Here is a 21,761-nt window from a genome sequence, read left to right on the forward strand (position 1 = left end):
CAGTTTTATTTGACAATATACGTTATTGAATGATCTCTGTTTTTTAGTTTCATTTTCCACACACACTAGTTTCATTATAGCAACACTAGAGTATCATTTTAATTCTACTACAGTTTCATTTGACGACCATGGTCCACAGTATAACAACTGTTATTTGAAAGTATGGTCCACACAATGAGTCGTTATATCGTGGACCGTGGTGCACATGCACTGCGGTAAAAAAAACATCGCCGTTTCTTTAAGTAAAGAAACGGCACGCGTTAGTGTTAACGGAGCGCGATTTTTTTGTATGTTAATTACCAACTGACACTACAGTATATCTAAACCGACACTGCCTCGCGTATTATTTTTATATTATCAAATGAAACTGCAATTATATCAAAATTATACTGTAGTTGTGGTGAAATGAAACTGCAGTGTATATAAAATAAAACTGAATAACATTTCACATATTTGATTGTATATTATACAATGAAGCTGTAATTATATCAAAATGATCATGTAGTTGTGTTTTAATAAAACTATAGTGTATATAAAATAAAATTAAATAACATTTTCACATATTTGAATCTATAAATATCGAATGAAACTGTAGTTATATCAAAATGAAACTGTTGTTGTTTTGATATGAAACTGCAGTGTATACAAAATGAAAATAAATAAGAGAGTTACTTTTTGCGGAAGGGTGTGGAACAGAGAAAAACAGATGTCGTTTCTTTTCATTAAACAAAACGACATCGTTTTGATGCGCAGTGCATAATTGATTATGCATCGCGGTGCACGATATAATTTGCCCCCAACACAATAAGGCCAAAGTGGCAACATAGTTATCACTAGCTTGAAGTTGGGCTTAAGCTCATGCTTCAAAATTTACTATAAACAGGCCAAAATACATTTTATAAAAATCCAAAAAGTTTCATTATTTTGGGCTGTTTAAGCCTAACTTAGATTTGGGCTTAGCCCAGACAATCTTATAATATATCTTTTTTTTTTAGTAACCCAATTTCTAAAACCCTCTTTTCTCCATCGTCTTCTTCATTCGTTCATCTTCAACCATTCTCAAACCCTTCAATTGTCGTCTGGACCAGAAATCGGTTGAAATCGACCAAGTTAGGCTAACACAACCTCTTCAAAATGTTGAGGAGGAACGTAAGGATGAGGAGGGAGTACCTCTACAGGAAGAGTTTGGAAGGCAAAGAGCGTTTGCTTTATGAGAAGAAACGCAAAATCAAAGAAGCTCTTGAAGGTTCAGTTCGTTCAATTTGTTTTTCCGCCGTTATTATAAGAATTGATTACAGGAAAAAGTTTTAACTTTTGGTTTTTGTTGATTTATTATATGGACTTTAATCATAGTTTGCCTTTTTGGTGTGCAGAGGGAAAGCCGATTCCAACTGAACTCAGAAACGAAGAAGCAGCACTTCGACAACAAATTGACCTCGAAGACGAACATACTGCTGGTATGCTTCGCAGGTTTCTTGTATTTAAAAATCTTGTTTTTGCCACAAAGCAACAGTCTTTCTCTGCTTATTTTACTGGAAAACTACAAAATAATTTCTTTGAGTTGCTTGTAATGTGAAAATAGGAAAAGAGTAATTTCCAGATTCTCAGATTGAGAGTGTGGCATTGAACTGTCAAAATGAAGAATGAATGAATTAAAATACTCTAGTTGAGGTTAAGTTGCCCATTCTAATGGAAGAATGAGATTTGTAGAAAAATGTATAACCTGTGAATCAGTTCACAGAGCCCTGAAAGTTTGGTTTAAGTAATTATGAGGGCTAGCCTGCGTGCCACATTTGGATAAGCACCCATATGCTAACTTTTTTGTTCTTTATATTCCATGCATATGTACATGAAAACAAAGTTAATGTTTTCTAAATTCATTTGCATTTGGCATGCAGTACCAAGGTCTACTATTGATGATGAATATGCTCATGCTGCTGAAAAGGATCCCAAAATTTTGATTACCACGTCCCGCAATCCAAGTGCTCCTCTTACTCAATTTGCAAAGGTTGCTCCCTCCTGCTGATTATCTAATGGTCTTCTGTATACAATCATAATCCAAGTTTTTTTTTAAAAAAATAAAAATTCTTTATGCAATTATATGGTTTCTCTGATTTATCTACTTCCTCTGGTCCTTTGGACAGGAATTGAAGATTGTATTCCCCAATGCAACACGAATGAATCGTGGTGGTCAGGTTGGTTGACCTTTCAGTTGTACTGTCTTTTCTTTTTTGATTCTAGAGTTCGTTAAGGAAGGAATCTCTTTGAACTTAGATTTCAATACTTCATTTTCATCAATATAGGACTAGTTATTTTTTATGTTTTGCAACATTCATGGACCTCATCAATCCAAACAGAACCTTATGGCCTAGTTAACTATTTATGTGGAGTTAACACTATCATATTTCTGAATGTGCTTTGTTTGTACCCTTCTTGAGATCTTCTATTCCTCAGTAGGGTATATGTATACGACTAATTTGATAATTAAATATATTTATTTTTGCATGAGTGAAATTCTCTATTTCAATGGTTCTCCCAGTTTTTACATTAGATTGAGTAGCTGTTATGAAACTTATTATAAGCTGAACTTCAAATAGATGATTCTGATTTCCGAGAGACTAACCATCTTCATTCTTGTTTTCTTTGTGTAATGTAAACTTGTCTCATATGTCATCACCTAAAGTTGTGGCAATTTTAATGTAACATTGTGGTCTGTTATCTGATTGCTTTTGTCAAATGTTTGCTTTATAAGACATTGTCAGTAAAATATTTAGAATCATATTTAATTCTTTGTAATATATTTTTATACCTACTAATGAGGTACCTTGCACACTTCCAACTTTGTTAATTGTTTCTGCTATGCAGGTAATATCAGAAATTATTGAAACCTGCCGTTCTCATGATTTTACAGATGTTATTCTAGTTCATGAGCATCGAGGTATTCCTGATGGTCTTATCATCAGTCATTTGCCTTTTGGTCCAACTGCCTATTTTGGATTACTCAATGTGGTGAGTTGTCTTAGTCGTACTTGTAATGATTTATAAGTCTTATTCTTCCTATTCTTATTGCTGTTCTGAGGACCAGCAAGCTGTAGGAGGTAGTCTGATATGTTACTTTGTTGTAGGTAACCAGACATGATATTAAGGACAAAAAGGCTATGGGAACCATGCCTGAGGCTTATCCTCATTTGATATTAAACAACTTCTCAACTAAGGTAATATTTTAAATGTAGTCTGGCATGCTTCCAAGTGAGCAAGATCCATGAAACAATAATTTTCCTATCTTTTAGGCTTTCTTTCTCTGCTCTTGCTGAAACAAGAATACCTTTTTATGATTCATATTTGTCCTTTTTCCATATTGAGTAGCTTAATACTGTTTGCAATTGTGTCAATCTTTTGACTTGCAGCTTGGTGAAAGGACGGTAAATATTTTAAAGCATCTGTTTCCGGTCCCAAAGCCGGATACGAAGCGTATTATCACATTTGCTAATCAATCAGACTATATCTCATTCAGGTTGGTTGTAATTCATTTTTACCGTTGTTTAGTTTTTGCTATGAATTCTGAAATGTTTCAGACCTAAATTTTTAGGTAGTGGCTTGCTTAAATTCTGAAAGGCCTCAATGTTTGCTGTAGCAGTAATAAACAAAACCAATACTAGATCCATGCCCATGGTACATAATAAAAATGTAGGATGGGAGAGGAGTGATTAAAGAAAGCCTTCTCAAAAGATTGTAAAAATATCTTATAAAAGAAATATAATTGTCCATGGTTTAAGCTGTGTAGCCAACAGCTCTTTACTGATAATTGAAATATACAGTTTTCTAATCATGTTTTATGACAATAAGCTTTCTTTCTTCAGTGCTTTATTAAATGTTGCGTATTACACTTTATCATAAATAAAGTTCTCTTTGCTGAAATGATCTCTCAAGGGTAACAACTCATACACTACTTTGGCTTAGGACAATTGAGATCACTTACCTTCCTCTTGATGTTGGTTGCTTCTTGGCTTTATTGTGCATTAAACTATATAAAAATGTGCAGACATCATATCTATGAGAAACGTGGAGGTCCCAAATCAATTGAACTCAAAGAGATTGGCCCTCGATTTGAACTACGGCTTTATCAGGTAACTATTATACAACTAAAAGTCTTCGCCGATCAATCTAATGAAATTGTTGCTTTTAAGTGGTTATTTGAAGTGGAAACTGATGCTTTCGAGAAGCTTTTACCTTGCATTGTAGAAATTAGCTTGTCGTACAGGAAAGGGGATAAATCCACTTATGCATTCATATTCCTGGAAATATTTTAGTACAAGAAACTTTATCATGAGATTGAAATAAATTTAGATCTTTTCATTAATACACTTTGTGGTATAGCAGACGAATCTTTGAGACCCTTTGGATTTGTTTATGAAGAGAGCAGATGTGCAGATGAATTCTTTTAATAAAAATTCTTGCTTAGATTCTTCATTTCATGATTAGTAGATTGCACAGGTTTAGGAGAAAACACGGTATCATGCCATTGTTCTTTTAACCCTCTTGGTGAGTGGCAAGAGAACTCATTGTGGTGTGCCTTTCTTACTTTTCCCCCGCAGATCAAGCTAGGAACTATGGATCAAGATGAAGCTCAAATTGAATGGGTCATAAGACCATATATGAACACTTCCAAAAAACAGAAACTTCTTGGAGACTGAAAGAATCAGAGTCTCATTCTACACATCAACCAATTTTGCCAGTAATGAGAGCAATGTAATACCAACAGGTGTGTGTTTCTGCTGTTAGGTTTGGTAAAAGTTTGTTACAATATGATTGCTATGTGGGTTGTTTTCAGAGGGGCGATGAATACATTCTGCCTAACAATCTCTTTAGGACATCACATAGGGCATTAGTTTGGATTGTTTTCTTTATCAATGATTTAGTTACCTCTTTTGCCCTTTGTAATATTTGGATTTAGGGAGGTGAAGCTGGGGAGTTGGAAATTGTATTTTTATAACTATAATTATACTTTTGTTAGTGGATGCATTCTTATATTAATCTGGTTATTATAGATTCCTGTTAACTGATAACTTCCTATTTGAGATCTTATTTAATAAATAATTAAATATTGAGTTTTTTTAATCTAAAAATTATTCTAGGATTTGAATTTGGAGTTTATATTTTAGTGCTGGATGTTTTCTATTTTGATATTTATATTAATTATTATACTAGTCTTTTCTATGCGTGATGTGCAAAAACATATGCCTAATATTTATATTTTTTAAAATAACTAACAAATCTCTACTAATTAAAATCTATATAAAATCAAATTTATTTATTATAATAATAATTCATTATATAATGTCTACAAATATTATTATCATTAAAGAATATAAGAAACTATATGGTGGAGGCATGTGCATGGAAACAAAATGGAGAAGATAACGGTATGAGTATTTTTGTTCAAAAAATTATATAGTACAATTTTAAAAGCACAATGTACAAAATAATTAGCATTAAAAACATGGACATAAATAAGAGATATAATTTTAATTAAGACTTATTATGTTTTCAGAATATAAAAATCATTATAAGTAAAATTTATGTTTAATACCATAATTCCTGGCAAAACAAGAGTCTTTAGCATCATTAACAAGATTGTGCATATTATTTTTACTTTTTTATTCTATATTTTATTATTAATGTGACATGTTTTTTCTTCCTTCAAATAAAATTAACGAATGTGATGAGAGTTTTATTTCTTGGAAATATTCCATGTTGAAATATACTCTCATCGCTGTTGTTAGAATCTTGAAATTGGTGGCCAAATAATTTAGAGACAAATTTGATTGATGACATGTTTTGGAGTCAAATCAGAAGTCTTAATCCGTCACAATTAAATACTCCGTAGTCTTTAGCTCAATAATTTTCAGCAATCACCATCATGTTTAAGAAAGATTGAAACGACTCCATTCCATAATGTTTATTATATAAAAAAAAAAAATTCATGGATTCTCATTTTTTACTTCCAACTTTTACTCCTTACAAATTCTTGATGTAAACACTTTTTCTAGGACCCACATGATGAAATTATCCAATTCTTGTTTGTCATATCATGAAGTAAAAGTGAGGAAGTAGAATTTGGGAATACATACAGTAGAATTATTATTATATATATCTTCTATTACTTGACTGATCAAAAGTTGTTTAAAATTTATTTGTAATACTTTACAAAACATAATAATAAAATCTTATAAGGTAATTTATATATTATTATTTTTTCTTTAAATTTTTGTCATACTAAAAAATAAATAAAAAGTGATAGCGACGAAAGCAGGAAAATGACCCATGAAATGGCATCGGAAGTATGATTTGTTCCAAAATCAAAGTCATGTATTCAAATAAATCATTATAACACACGATTATGACACAATAGACAACAGTGGAAGGGTTAAATAGAAACTCCATTATCACACACAAGACTCCACCACCACCAAATGCTTCTAACTCATGGACTAAAATACAACATACATGATAGGTATAGATAGTGATTTTTTTTCCCCCTAAATTTTTGATATCATATTTAAGTGATTTAAGTACCTTTCTATAGAGTAATGCCTGCCTTTTGATTATTTACAATTACCTATACACATCTAGTGGATTGAAAAGTCTTAATGTATACAATTAATTGCCTACCTAAATATAATTACAATTGATAAAAATTGTACGTGTTTGTAGTTAATATATTATGTATGTGCATGCAGTTAACAGATTATATATGTTAATTATATGCACATAATATTTTAATTACAGACATATAATATGTAGTTCACAAATTATGTGTTTATTAACTCAACGCACATGATATGTTAATTATAAATACATAATTTTTGAAGCAAAATCTACAATGCAAGGTGGACTGATCTGATCCATGGTATATATAACATTAACTATAGTATGTTGGGTGTTAACCTTTTCTTACAAATAGATTCAGTAACCAACATTGGGAATTATTATATGTATCCTTTTCAATAATGTAATATAACAAATCATTAATCACTTCATGAATTATATATCCACGTCTATCATATCGTCTTCAAAATTAATAACCAATTTTTAGTCTAGTAGTAAAAAAAAATACTTTTATAAAAGTTTGAATATATCAAGAGCATATGATATTGACAAAGTATGAACATATACTACATTGTAACATAGTTAATATTACAGTATTAAAAAAAAAAAGATATTAATATTTTTTTTTATTGAATTGATTGCAATAAAAAAAACAATTGATACAGCAAAATAACTCGGGTTTAAGGTAGTGGTAATACTGCATTACAGGGCAATAAATTAACAGTTGACGGAGACGTTAACTAACTCGGGTTTAAGAAGCGGTGACTTCACAACGCTGGGAGAGCTGGTATTTGACGGCGTTACCGACGACGACGCCGCCGTATCTCGGCGTAACTCCGAACGGAATGTAAGCCGGACAAGTGACATGAAGGTGATAACGTCCGGTAATGACCGTCCCAACTTTCCACCTGACACGGCCGCTAAGTTTGACGGTGAGCCAGACGGCGCCGGCAGCCTGGTCCTCCCTGAGCTGGGGGCCGTTAAAGGGTGCAATGGGGACGTTATTGCCGTAAAGAAACGGCGACCAGAGGTTGACGTCCTTGTGGCCTTGATACACGGCGGGGATGACGGTGTAGTAGGTGATTTGCTGGTCGCGATAGGTGGCGTAGACGTCGAGGTTGTCGTAGTAAATTCCGATCCGGGAGTTAGGGTTCCGGGAGGAGACGGAGATCTGGAGGGTGGTGGAGAAGATGTTGGGGGCGGAGACGTTGAAGTTGAAGATGGTGGCGTCTTGGAGGGTGAAGCGTGGCTTCTTGGGCTGGAGAATTGCCCAGATGATGAGGATGGTGAGGAGGATTATGAAGAGGAGGATGAGGAGGCAGCCGCAGAATCGCTGCACTAACTTCTTCTTCCGCTCCTTGTGCTGGGTGCACTCCTTCACTGACATGTTTTCCCCGGCGGCGCACGGCGGAGGAAACTGGTTTGAGTGAGGCAGGAGAAACGGGGACCGGAAAATGTGGTGGGGGGAGCTATGTGTAAGTAGTAGCTGTATATATATATGTTCATATACATATAGGCCTGCCAAAGCTATAAATAAAAGTTATTGCTAGCCGCCTTGAGTTGCATATGAGGTGCATGTGTAACTACTCTTATGTTGGGATGATTGTTAAGTAATGTTTGTTGATTGGTAGAGACATAGGGGATGTTAATTAAGATCTACTATGTCAAGAGAACAGTGAATCACGTGGCTCATAGCTTGTTCGGGTAACTGATTCTTTGTCTGTCTTGCAGTCGTGGGGTGTCATTCCACCTGATTGTATTGCTGGCTTTTTGCCTCATTAATGAATGTTGTTTGTTTGTTTTAAAAAATTAACGAAATTTGGCTTCCCTAAATTGAAGATTGGACTTTTCCAGTGGGAGCATGAAGATGGATCCCTTGTACGTAGAGTCAACGATAAAACTAGGTAAGAAGTTTTTTCGACCATTTGAGATTTACCTTCTCAAGTAACTCTTGGGTAAGGGTTCGGGGGTTTAGGATTAGTTAAAACTAAACAAAATCCAAGTGTACAAGGCTATTGAGTTGGTAACATCAACCAAACTGATCAAGTTATTAACTTGGTAATTTTAAGGTTACAAGTTCGACTCAATTCAATATTCTATTTAGCGTATATTATTTGACCATGTTTGCTAAGCTACTGAATCACTGTAATTTACATCTTTACAAATATTTTGTCAGGCCAGAATGTAAAGACTTATTAGATTGGGGATTGAATCTTTTGGGGAAGATAGTATGTAAGAATAGTGAAGACGTGAATTATATTAATGAGGGAGGAATGATGGCCCTAATGACTATAATTGATGAATTAATGGAGCATGCAAGTATGGACGAATGACACGCTTTATTTGAGTCATAGAGATGGGCCTACTTATCATGATAGGGAAAACCTACCAACTCACCCCACCGACAACTAACATTTCTCATATATTTCCACTAAGCTAATTAAACAACTTAATCATGTAATTCATTATATATAATTTTTTATAGTTTGTATTTTTATTATATGGTGTCATATATTTATTATTTTTTGTCCAACCATAGGTGCATTAACTCGAGCTAGACTCCTCTAGTGAGAAAAAAGACCCATGACATCTTATTCATGTCTCATGAGTATAAATGATATTATTCGATTGAGCATAAGGCTAAGATAACATTTAATCATAGAGTTAAATAAAATCCACAGAATTATTTATTTAGAGCCCAACGTAACATATAGCTCAACTAAGGCAAATTATGTTGTGGACTCGGGTCCAAAACAGTGTCATTTTGAAAGCCAAATAACGTCGTCTGAATTTAAAAAAAAAAAAAAAAAATTGCTTCCTTCCTCTATATTCACAATTTTTAAACTCTATATTCACAATTGCAGGACTTTATATTCATAATTTTTGAACTCTGTATTCACAATTACAGAACTCTATATTCATAATTTCATAACTCTATAGTCGCAATTACAAAACTCTATATTCACAATTACAAAGCTATATATTCAACAGTATAACACAATTTTTGAATCTATATTCACTATTTTTTAATTTTATATTCACAATTTTTAAACTATATATTCACACAAAAAAATATCATGAGCTGAGAAAACAGAGCCACTAACAACACCATTATTCCAGACGCGCAAAACTGCATCGTTTTGAACCTGGATCCACTGGACTCGGGTCCATGCCATAACAATTGCTCACCCAAAGACTAAGAGTAAGACTTAAGACTACTACATTTATACAACCAACCAACCACTCATTAACAATTGCTTGCAAATATATTATTCTTGCTGTCGGTTTTACATTATATATGCATTGTATATTCAAAACTCACATAATTTTATCATTACTCTTTCTTTCTTTCTTTCTTTTTTTTTTAATAAAAAACATAATAATTGAAAAAATCCCTTTATCAATTCTGGAAGAGAGAATCGTTAATCATTTTTTCAAACTTTAACAAAAATTATATATTATAATCTTTTTCTCATCATCTCGGGACATAAACTAGTATAAGATAAAATAATGTCTTGTATTTATTTGTCTTGTAGAAAAAAAAAATTCTCTTAGTCTTATAATTAGTTCTGATGAATTTAAAATATATTATACATACCAACTCAATTAATTTAGGGGGAAAAAAAAAAAAGAATAGTGTACAGTGCAAAAAGGTGTTGAAAGGGCAGTGGATAAAATAAGCATATTTCAGCAGCAAAGAAAGTAAATTAAAATGATAATAATAGAATATTCCGGCGGTTCCCCACAATCGCATAAGCAGTGAAGTGAAATGCGATGATGTTTTTAGAACCTTATCCAATTCCGATATAAGGTGCAAATCCCAAAAAGCTGAACTTTTTTGTGTCAGACAACATAGTTATTCTCAAAGTCCCTACATTATCATCCTTGAACTTCGTGAACACCCCTTTTACACTGTTACTCTCCAATAACTACAATTACACCATTTACGCTACGCCTATACAGTGCTCCTAGCTCCATATTTTCTTTTTAAAACATTCAAAAATAAAATATTTGTCACACGTATAAATTTTATTAGTAAAATAGAGGTTATGATTTATTTATTTTTTAAAATTAATTTTAACATTTTACTTTAATGAAATGTTTAAAAAAAAAGAGTACATATAAATATATAAGTAATATAACAATACTCTATTATTAGACCAACCCTATTTATTATTAAAAGAATAAAGTATATGCCACTTCCTTTTTAATTTTGTCCAATTAATCTTAAAAGATAAAGTATAGATTGAAAAGGGTATAAAGCTAATCTAAACAAAAAATATTTAAATTTAAAAAGAATAATAATAATTATTATTATAATATTTAAATTAAAAAGTTGGGAATATTCTAATAAAATGGGACAAAAGAGCATCAAGTTTTTCAAAATTAGCAATTTTTGTATAATATCATGTACTTTAGTAATTATAAACAGTCCAACTTTGAAATGAAACTAATTTTTTCTTTTTAAATATATTTGAAAGCTTTGAATACATATTTTTATAACCCTAAATGGCTAATTTGAAGTAATTGAGTTGATCACTTTAATTTACATGAGATTAAACCAATGGGTCTTTTCAAAAAAAAAAAAAAAAAAAAAAAAAAAAAAAAACCCAATGGGTTGAAATTACCCCAAGATTGAAAAAAGTTACATATATAGCAATGACCTAACACAAAATCAATAATGTATGTGTTGTATAAGGCAAATTATATTGTGTACTCCGGAGTTCACACTGCAATGTGGACTCTGATATATGTATGTTCATTTTTAATATATTGTAATTTAATTTTAGTAGGTTCTTTATATTTAGGTACAAGTTCATTTTAATGTATAATAGATTCGTTTTTAGTATATTATAAGCCAGCGTATTGTAATGCAAAGCGAACTTATAGTAAACTAAAAATAAACCTACATATACTACCTACATTATACTAAAAATGAACATATTGCAAGTCAAAGTGAACTTGTACTCAAGAGTTGGTCTTCCTACATGGACATTGATCCGTAGTATATGCGTTGGTTACATATAAATCCTAGGTTTCTTTTGTATTTCTCAATTACTAACCTTTTCTATTTTAATTTCTCTTTTCCAAAATTATCATTTATCAATCATTAATATTTTCATCTCTGCCTACTCATTTAAATCTAAATTCTAGAAAATAATTTTTTTAATGCCATAATTCCTTTCTTACTCAAATCAAACTTTATCTAGAGGAACTATTACATTTACAAGCTAAAATTCGAGACTTTAATTAATTTTCACAATTTTTTATCAACCTACCATCCAGGATGTATTTGAATTCCGATGAATATTATATTTTAGTGTAGGAGACTGAAGGTGGGATGGGGGTGGGGTATTGAAGCAAAATGGTGGTGGTGAGAGAGAAAATGTGAAAAGGGAAGGGAATAAAGAAGGGCATACGAGGTAAAAGAGAAGTTGATGGGAAATTCATGGAGATTATAAAAGATCTAGCCTTCTTCTTTTAAAAGATTGAATTCCTAACTTCTACACAATATTTAGAAAAAATGTAAATTACGATGACTCAATAGCTCAGCAGACATGACTAAATATCAGTGTACATAAGAGATTTATCCATTTTAGATATAATCCTACGAGGTTCGAACCTTAATATCTTATTCAAATACTGTCTACTGAACTATTGAGCTAAACCCGTGCGGACAGATCTGAACCTCGAAGATTGAGGGAAAGGACAAAGACACTGAAAACGAAACAAACTATATTTACAACCAACCAACCACAAGGGAATCCAAATCCTTTTAACACATTGATGAATTGAAGCGGCACATGTGATTCAACGTTGGCTGATCCAACTTTGTCGTGTGCTTCGCTTCTTCTGGAATCCCATGCATGATTATTTAGAGAGGGCCCGGCCCCAATGTTGCATCACATCTTAATTGTCTCTATTCTATTCCTATCATAAACACCTAACAATAACAATAATTACTTTTATTGAATTGCCTGCATGGAGTAACCATATACCAACCAAACCGACCGGCCTTAGCTTGTTCTTGTTCGATTCTCCAAGATTCTTTTTATTCCCTGCAAGTGCTTAATTGTATAATTGGCTTGGGACGACCTAGCTGGAAATATTCTGACTGAAATCATATATGCTTCAGACATACCATATCTATCAAGTATGAAAATGATCTATATGCATTATATTCATGATGCATCTTCTTTCCTTTTCTGCGGAGAAATGAGTTAAAACGCGATACATTTGTCCCTTGTGATAACCTATTGTAGACCGTTCACATTTCAAACTCTTTTTTAGGGTCAAATAGTTCTTTCCTGTCACACACTAGTCTCTCAATAAAAAATAATATTAATGCGTACTCAAAATCTAAAAAGTTGATCTCAAAAGATTAATTTGATAGGGTTTAAGTCTCCACAAAATTTTTTTGTAGAGTTGGTGTAAAATTGTATTAAAATGAGTTGTAATCTTAGTGGAAGAAACCAATTCTCTTTAACTAAAAATTTCGTCTTGTGAATAGCTAGAAATTAAAAACTCTTCATACAATAATTTGATATGCATATATGTAAATATGGAGTAAATAATTTGATGCCTACAATTTCCCTTCAAAAAACTCAGCCAGCATCCTTTCCAGATCCTCAGGAGTGTATTTGAGATACTTCTGGGGATTCTTGCTGTTCTCAATCATAGGCCTTCAGACAAGACATTTCAAAACCAGATGAAAATTGAATTATTAAGCCTTCTTTTTTCTTTCAACTCTTTGCATGTTATGTTTTTGGTTATGTAAAGTGGAAAGACTGATGATAAGGGAGGAGTTAACTCTTACCCAAAACGCTTATTGAAAGACCTAAAAGCCGGCAAGAGAACTTCAGCAACCGCCAGCCTCAACGATTCACGCAACTCACTGTCGGGAATTGTCCACTGAGATTGCTTTTGATGAAGCTCTTCAAACAACATGTTGAAGGTCTTGTACTTGTCTTTCACCATTGCCTTTGAAACACTGCTGGAGGCAGGAGAAACTTGGCCTTTAAATGAAGTGTTCCCAGCTGAGGAAAGTCCCTGAATGGATAGGCACTTCAAAGTCTGTAGATCAAGGATCAACCTGAGTTCTTGTCATATTGATACGAACCCAATTAGATTATATTGATAAATACTAAAATGAGTTTCTATGGTTTAGTTTGAGATACATTGTTACCCTGGCTAGAAGGAAACAAGTTAATAATTTACAAGGAAAAAGAGAACAAACTTGTTGCACATAAAGCACAGAGAAGTCCGAGAAATTGAATGTAGTATTTTGCAAATATTTGTGTTATAAGGAACAAAACCTTAGACCAAGAGATCCTCCTGTACTGTTTAGCGTGTTGTTGGACTACCCTTCTATGTATTTGCACCCAGTCATTGCCTAGCAAATCTTTTGCTTCTGACCTAAATTAAAACTCAAAAACAGTTATAAAGTGAAATATTACTGCTCTCTTTAAATAAAAATCACCAGAAAGCACTACTTACATGCGCACTGATCTTACAATGTAGTGTATATTGTTCATCATAAATAATTCAGTCAAAGCAGGGTCTTTGTACTGCTTGGATTTTCCATCCAGATTACTCTGAAGTGCTTGCATTATTCGTGTTACCATAGCCGCCAAATGGGCTTTTGCATCACCACCATCAAACTCCCGAAAAAAGTGTGTTAGAGTTGATCGATAGCTGTTCAGAGGTGTAATTTAACTTAGAAGCTATCAAGAGTAACAATTTGTAAACACATAGCAAATATCAATCAAGAATAGTATAACATAATCCATGGAGTAAACAACAAAACTAGCAACATCATAAGTCAATAACAAAATGTTCAAACCTTGGAAAAAAAAAATATAAAATACACAAAGAAAAGAGGTGATTAGACTTACTCGAATAAAAACTTCACATAATTGATCACATAGCTAGTTAATGGATGGACAGTTCCATCATCAACAACAGTTTTTGTGGCATCTTTCTCAACTGCTTCCTCAAAATCTGCTAAGGTATTCTTAGCCGTTTGAGCCAAACGTTTAGTCAAAATAAGAGCAGCTTGTCTCATTTCACTAAAATATTTGCTTCCAAATATTATATCAATCTGTTACCGACAGTAGTTAGAAGTGAGAGCGTAAAGCCATTAAAGACACAAGAAAGAGAGTAATAATTGAATAAAAGAGAAAAGTAGGAAGTAACTCTGCTCTACCTGTGGATGAAGTTCACTCATTATTTCATACATATCTAGAAGGACAAATAGCTTTTCAGGTGATCTTTTGCTTTTAGCAATAGCCTCTCCAATACTCAGGAGGACTGCTGCACTCTTTGCAGTAACCTCTGCAAAACATTGCTCCCTGAGAGCATCATGACCGTGAAAGATTTGATCACAAATTCTTTTTTCCACAGCAAATAAAAGATTGACCTATTAAAAGATACATAGCTTGGTAAATACAATGAAAAAGTAAAAGTAAAGATAAATCAGATGGGATGGGAAGAGAGCCACTCACTGAAATCCTCATAAAATGAATCCAAGTTTCAATTTTGGCTTCTAGGACTTCCCACTGCATCTTTTGAACATCCTCTTTACTTAATCCTTCCACACCTAGTTTTCTGAGGCTCTGTTCAACAAATGCAGACCTGATATTTCTGGATAAAAGAGGATACAAAAAAAGAAGGCATAGTAGTCAGGGGAATACAATGTTATGAATACTTAAAATGTATTTTTTAAAGGACCATGCAACAAAAATAAAGCCTCACATTTGCTAACCTTTAATCCCCATAAGATTGACTCAAAGTTATCAATTCTCACTCTTTTTTGGTGTTTTTAATGATTTTGTGCATAAAAATAAATTCTCAAGGAATCTCAACTGTGGATGAGACATAAGGGCAACGACGCTCCTTAACTGATGAAAATAGCCATTTGATTAAATATTTAAGCATAAGAACATGTTCCAATTGGGAACAGGATGGAATAGGAGTACCATGAACTAGTCTCAGAAACAACAAAATTCAAGTGGATTTATACTTTGGCACAACCATGACTGATACCCTCAAGTCTCAACTAATTGAAAAACATTAGCAAATATTGTTTTGAATTCGAATATTCTACTTTAATCTCTAATAAAATGTCCATTCCAGCTATAAGATTGCCATCCAATGTTCCAAATTTACCTGTAAATATTAAAAGCTTGCTGCTGGTGTCCAGAACGAATCATTAGTTGGGCCAGGTCATGAAGAAGCAGTAGTATTCTAGATGGAATCAGATCAGGAAGATGGTAACCCGCAGTTTTCAAACGCTTAGTTTGGTGCTCTTTTGTTCCACTACCAACATCTGGATTAGGTGATGCTGTTGATGGGTGTAGAGACTGGGGCAAACATTCAAAAAGACAATCTGGTTCCACAGGTTTGCTGAGATACATGAATGGCATTGACAAAGAACATAAGATGAATTGCTAACAAAAACCTCTCCAAGCAAATATCATGTGATGCATTCCCAGTAATCCAGTATATTAGAGAATGAGGGAGACGGCTAAATCAGTACTGGATGAAAGAGCAAATAAGTGATATAACTGACCAGTTTATTCTCTAAAAGTAACAAAAAAAAAAATATACGAATTTTAAAATGTTAACATGAAATATGGCAAACCTGTATGAGGTAAGAAGCTGCTGAAAGTCATCTTCTAGCTTAATAATAGAGTTTGCAAGTAAAGTAGTGGCGTAGGTGATCACCCCAACACTACTCTTAAGGTTGTTCTTACCACTAAAAGTTCTAACAATACTCCTTAACTCATCACAGGCCTCAAGATAACTTTCAGAATCCTCATGTGGCCCCCTCAATATTTTCGCCTCTGCCTGAAGAAAATTAGTAGCTCATGTAACAACTAACAAGAAAAATCTATTGCACCCTTTCATTTCATCAAAAGTTAATAAAGTCCTGCATCCACTCATAGTTCCATGATGCTCCTCCATACAAAAGTTAACAAGGTAGAGAAAAATAAGAAAACCTTTCGTGCTAGCTCAAACTGGCCCAAAATCACCTCTGCAACCTTAAGCGTCTTGCCAATGTTTTCATGCGCCCTTCTAATTGAATGTGTAGTTATCTACAATCCAAATGTATAAACGTAAATACCAGCCTGTTGGTATATACATTTATGTGCATAAAGAATGGACAATTTTACTTGAATTTACAATCAAAGGGTTAGTTAAACCCTTCTATTAAACATTTATGCACTTTCAGTGCAGAGATAAAGAGATTTACGCACACATATGAAATAGAGATACAGACAGATAGAAACATAGTTTGACCTGAGTGGGACGCATGGCGGTTTGGAGGGCGGAGAGGCGGTGATCGAAAGAGCCGAGAATGGTGACCATGCTATCTGTGGTGGTTTGGCTCTTGCCTATCGACTCCCTAATCAATGCAGCCCTCTCCTCTGGTGTCCCCATGGCTACCTCCACAGAAACCGCCGTTTCTTCTGATCAGATTTCTCCCTCTCTCTCTGATCAGAAGAAACTAGCTTATCGTCTATTGTTCTACAGGCTGCCGCCTTGGATCTCGCCTCCAAAGCTTAAAATCTTTGCTCCATTTTGACTCTTTAATTTCTTCCTTATCCAGTTTAAGCGGCAAAGATCTTTTCCGATTTGCGGCGCCATTTGGTATATAAGAATCTGATCACGATTTTCGTTACGATTGCCTTTGATATGAATAATAACTCTTGGTAAGGAATTTCCTCATACACTTGCTATACAAATAGATAATTATTTCCAAAATGATTTTACCAACACGTACCGTTGCAAATGATTTTCCGGCATGCATTGAAGTAATGACAGCATGTAACTGAAGAAGTTCCGTTACTTCTGAGAAAGGTTTCCGGCAACGGCATTTCGATTTTGTAGTAATTAGCGTCTCGGCAATCAAAATTGAATGATAGTATATCCCCATTTCAGCGAAGTATGAAGTAGGAACATGGGAATTTTTGCATTTTTACCGATTTAAATGTGAACTGGAAGTGTTTCCCGTTGGAGGAGAACTTTTAGTTGATATCTTCAATATAATTGAATATATATATGTTGCTACAACAATGTAACAACTATTAAAGACTTGGGAGTTTTTTTGCCTCAGTCCCAACTCCCAAATGCATCGTGTTACTAAAAAGGTTCGAAAGGTTGCCCTATTCGGGAATCTCCGGATCTATGCTTATTTTCAATTCTTAAGTATTTTGTGATGATTTTTACGCCCTTCCTCGTTTTTGGGTGTCTAGGTATCCACCGTAAGTCTTTTCTCGTTTGAACCTCGCCCTTCACTTTTAACGCTATGCCATCCTAAGGTGCTGCTAAATGGGTGGATCTTATCAACGCCCATGAATGAGAAATCATAGATCGAACCGTCGAATCGAAAAAATTGGGTCCTATCATAAAGCTTTGGATCGGCTAAGTTCAGGAGTTGGAGATAAGCGGACTCGAACCGCTGACATCCGTCACAGGGTAAACCACCGCCTCTCAGGTCCCGCGACTGATTCTACCATAGAGGCCAACGATAGACAATAATTCCCCCTCGAACATAGCTTACAACTTTGTCCCGCGACTGATTCTACCATAGAGGCCAACGATAGACAATAATTCCCCCTCGAACATAGCTTACAACTTTCATCGTACTGTGCTCTCCAAAGAGCAACTCTTCTCAAAATTTCACTCAAAAGGTGCTGAGTTGAAATCCTACTCTAACTAAGGATTTTTGTGGTTCCGGAGGATCCAACTATAGGAGAACCAGGAACGGAGAGCTTTCCCCCTTCCGCCTGACTCTTTGGTCTTAAGAACGCTGGTTTTAAGAATGAGTGATTGCCCTTCTCCGACCCTTACTGCCCAACCTAAGAGCGGACAGCTAATGCGTTCCACTATTATTATTTTCAAAACTTATATAAATGGTCTATGATTATCAATTTTTAAAGTTAAAATGGTCCTTCTGGTAGTCATTCTCACTCTATTCATTTTTAGCCGAAGTCAAATTTTCTCTCTTTATAATAGGGGTAAATTTATCTTTTCCTTAACCACCAACATTGACCCTCCCCATTAAAGACCAATGTTTTCCCTAATTTTCCTTTGTACTTCTTTATTGTCTCCTAATTTTCTTGTAACTTTAACTCTCGGTTTTCATCTTCTTTCTCTTCATCATTAAATTCCTAATGTCACCATTCTTCATCTTTTTCAAATAATCAGTTTATTTTGGAAGAAAACATAATGATTAGGTCATATGTATCCTCAAATTTCCAAAGAGAGTAAAGCAATTATGGCATAACAACCAATCATTATTGTGTCATTGTGTGACCATATTTTGTATATTGTAAAATAATATACATTCAATACAAAAATAATGTACATTGTATTCAAGGAATATACATTATTTTTGTACTGAGTATACATTATATTGTATAATGTACATTCAGTACAAAAATAATGTACATTCAGCATATTAAAAATGTACTTTTTGTTATGGTCCATATAACACTGTGTCGACCATAGTCCATACAATAATTTGCCCATAACAACACCAATGATTCAATGTAGATGTAGGCAACAATTAAAGTTGATCACTTCATGGAAAAACAAAAGTCTTGAGTGAAGATTTTTCTAAAACTCAAACAATATTTTTTTGAATGCTAAAACTCAAACAATATAATTAAACCAATAAGTAATGAACGAATAGGCAGGTTTACACTTCCAATAAGAAGACAACAATGAACACAGAGTTTGATAATCCAGTTCGGAGAATTCAACTCCTACGTCTAGGGGACATCACATGAAATGAATGTCTGATTCTTCATTGATCTCAAAAGAAGTTATATACCGAATCACAATGATGAACACAAGAATGTACAACTACAACTTAGCTAATCAAGATAAGCTCCTTCAAAGAATCGGTGTGAGATCTCCCGATCACCCAAATTGAGGCTCCCCTCAAAGACTAGCGTCAGCCCGTAAACAACAATGGATAAGATGATTTGCCATAATCATATAAAGAATGATCATATTATTACCTGAGTTAAAAGATAGCCCAGAAAAAAAGGAAGATTTATATCAAACCAACAGTCGTAGAACTCCAATGAAATTCTGATGCCATTGGATGTATGGCTATGCTCATGTTTACCTGCAGAACATATTCTGCTTAAAGTTCCCACCTGAAAACTCCTAATTCAAATATTTTTATAAATCAACAGAAACATTTTCAAGAACTGAGAAGTAAGAAAACTTGAATCCTCTAAGCAATCAAGTTTTTACTAAATAACTGGTACATAAAAGCTATTTTTCTACCATTATATTCGAAATCCTGGGCGGAGAGAAATTGTTCCAAAATCCCAACCAACCTAAAGCCAAACTGACAACTGAATAATACCTTTCCAACTACATCCACTTATGAATCTGCAATCCATCCTCCAGCGTATGCAGAGAATGCCATTGTAATAAGCACCCCTCTGAATCACTCACTTTTTCTCTATATGTCTCTCACAATCTTCACCGCTCTCAACCCTCGCACTCTTTGCCTCTCACCCAATCACCCCTCCTCTAACCCTCTCAGGCCTCAGCCTCACGATAAAGACTAACACAAACTTGTAATGCATTCAATCAAGAAGCACGTACACCTTATCATCGTCTAAGGTCCACCCTGTCACTCAACCTCATCTCTAGCATTTCCCTTCCCAGCCACTCAAATGAACTAGAAGTGAACAGATTATACCTCGTTCTCACATACTATACTAAGTAATGAATTAGTCACAAAACTGCAACCACTCAGAAGCAAACATTACAGTCAAACAAAACCTTAAAACAGCCAGTGACGAAGCTTCAATTCAGACTCTCATCTTTCCACGGATACCTAATATTATATTTCTCTCTATGAATCCAATTAAACCAAGGAGATTAACTTTTTCCTAAACCGCAACACCCAATCCCTAACGGAATTAATTATACACAACTATATATGAAGCCATTAATTGAGATGCTAATCTTCTTCGAAACAGAATAAAATTGCTAATCAACTGAGGAATTGAAGAAATTGCAACTAACAGACCTCGATGATGATCGAATCAATAACTGTTTATCAAACCATCAGCTTCGGAATTCCATTAAACCCTTATTGCTTCCATTTGCGCTAGCTAGTCTGATAGATAGTCTCAGTTCAACAACAAAAACTGAGAACGAAATTAAATGTCCCACATTGGAAAACTATAAAAATGGAAACCAAAATATAAGGTTCCATTTGTGAGAGTTGGTCACGATCTTACTTGAACAGGATCTGTTCTATAGATTCGTACCTCTGTATCCTTGAGTTCTAAGGAGACAGGAAACTAAGCCTGGTGGATGAGATATGGCCAGGAGGCTAGAGCGTGAATAACGGCACCGTACCTTCGCCGGGCGGAGCTGTAGAGGATCGTTCCCGGCCGTCTAGCCGCGGCTGGGATGGCCTCTTGGTTGTCTGACAGGCTTCCCATCTTTTTTTTTTTCTTTTCCTTTTCCATTTTCGTTGGTGGGTTCTTCCTAATAAAATGGAGCTGCAGAACAGTAGAACACTTTGAAACTATGTTTACTTTCATGCTTTAGCCTGTGAACAAGAAGCGTTTGTAGTCCAACGGTTAGGATAATTGCCTTCCAAGCAATTGACTCGGGTTCGACTCCCGGCAGACGCGTTACTTTTCCCTCTTTTGTACAATATTGAATGTGGCAGATTTATTAAGAGTCCGTTTGGAAAGCTGGAAAATGTTTTCTAGAAAATGAGTCATTTTCCGGAAAATGTTTTCCTTTCCGGTGTTTGGTTGCATTATGGAAAACTGTGTTGGTGTGTTTGGTTCATTTTCAGGAAAATGGGTAGAATTATATAAATAAACATTTTAATTATTTTATTTAGAATATAAAATAATAATAATAAACTAATTTTAAATATAATCCTACAATTAAAAAATAAGTAAAAAAAAAAAAAAAAAAAAACGAGACTTATTAAATGGTGTCCGGCGGAAACCAGATCTCTGGTTCCCTCGCCGGACGACAGAAACCATGACTGGTTTCCTCGCCGGCAACCGTGTCTGGTTCCCGGCGCGGAAACCAGATCTGGTTTCCGCCGGACGACGGAAACCATGACTGATTTCCTCGCCGGCAACCGTGTC

At 34.3% G+C, this 21,761-nt stretch overlaps 3 protein-coding genes, 1 long non-coding RNA gene and 1 other non-coding gene across 10 annotated transcripts; 2 read left to right on the top strand and 3 right to left on the bottom strand.

Moving 5' to 3' along the window:
• Positions 1-1,005: 1,005 nt before the first annotated feature.
• On the top strand, positions 1,006-5,034 carry LOC109150799 (U3 small nucleolar ribonucleoprotein protein IMP4). The gene is made up of 9 exons (XM_019298778.1): positions 1,006-1,246; positions 1,374-1,457; positions 1,899-2,008; positions 2,145-2,195; positions 2,866-3,009; positions 3,126-3,215; positions 3,408-3,514; positions 4,043-4,127; positions 4,596-5,034. The coding sequence occupies exons 1-9, from the start codon at positions 1,135-1,137 to the stop codon at positions 4,692-4,694; spliced, it is 882 nt and encodes a 293-aa protein (XP_019154323.1). The 5' UTR covers positions 1,006-1,134; the 3' UTR covers positions 4,695-5,034.
• A 2,235-nt stretch (positions 5,035-7,269) lies between these two features.
• Positions 7,270-8,111, bottom strand: LOC109151187 (NDR1/HIN1-like protein 12). Its single transcript, XM_019299107.1, has one exon. The coding sequence runs from the start codon at positions 7,994-7,996 to the stop codon at positions 7,361-7,363; it is 636 nt and encodes a 211-aa protein (XP_019154652.1). The 5' UTR covers positions 7,997-8,111; the 3' UTR covers positions 7,270-7,360.
• A 4,890-nt stretch (positions 8,112-13,001) lies between these two features.
• Positions 13,002-17,608, bottom strand: LOC109150184 (exocyst complex component EXO70A1-like). 6 transcript variants are annotated; one of them, XM_019298100.1, is made up of 12 exons: positions 17,396-17,605; positions 16,912-17,320; positions 16,611-16,706; positions 16,253-16,458; positions 15,778-16,014; positions 15,114-15,252; positions 14,816-15,028; positions 14,505-14,710; positions 14,107-14,304; positions 13,926-14,025; positions 13,427-13,683; positions 13,045-13,292 (listed from the first exon to the last, which is right to left on the bottom strand). In XM_019298100.1, exons 2-12 carry the CDS (start codon positions 17,050-17,052, stop codon positions 13,193-13,195), a joined length of 1,893 nt encoding a protein of 630 aa, XP_019153645.1. In that variant the 5' UTR covers positions 17,053-17,320; positions 17,396-17,605; the 3' UTR covers positions 13,045-13,192. The 6 variants fall into 6 exon arrangements, with proteins under 6 accessions (XP_019153661.1, XP_019153640.1, XP_019153645.1 ...); XM_019298110.1 differs by having other exon boundaries at positions 16,912-17,274; positions 17,386-17,605; XM_019298116.1 differs by having other exon boundaries at positions 13,002-13,292; positions 13,427-13,659; positions 16,912-17,606.
• Positions 17,609-19,332: 1,724 nt separating this feature from the next.
• On the bottom strand, positions 19,333-20,804 carry LOC109150212. The gene is made up of 2 exons (XR_002049100.1): positions 20,672-20,804; positions 19,333-19,750 (listed from the first exon to the last, which is right to left on the bottom strand). It is a non-coding gene; the product is annotated as an uncharacterized LOC109150212 (long non-coding RNA).
• Positions 20,805-21,215: 411 nt separating this feature from the next.
• Positions 21,216-21,287, top strand: TRNAG-UCC. Its single transcript has one exon. It is a non-coding gene; the product is annotated as a tRNA-Gly (tRNA).
• The last annotated feature ends 474 nt before the right edge of the window (positions 21,288-21,761 follow it).

This window comes from Ipomoea nil, unplaced genomic scaffold (genome assembly GCF_001879475.1).
Source record: "Ipomoea nil cultivar Tokyo-kokei standard unplaced genomic scaffold, Asagao_1.1 scaffold0268, whole genome shotgun sequence".
NCBI classification, from domain to species: Eukaryota; Viridiplantae; Streptophyta; class Magnoliopsida; order Solanales; family Convolvulaceae; genus Ipomoea; species Ipomoea nil.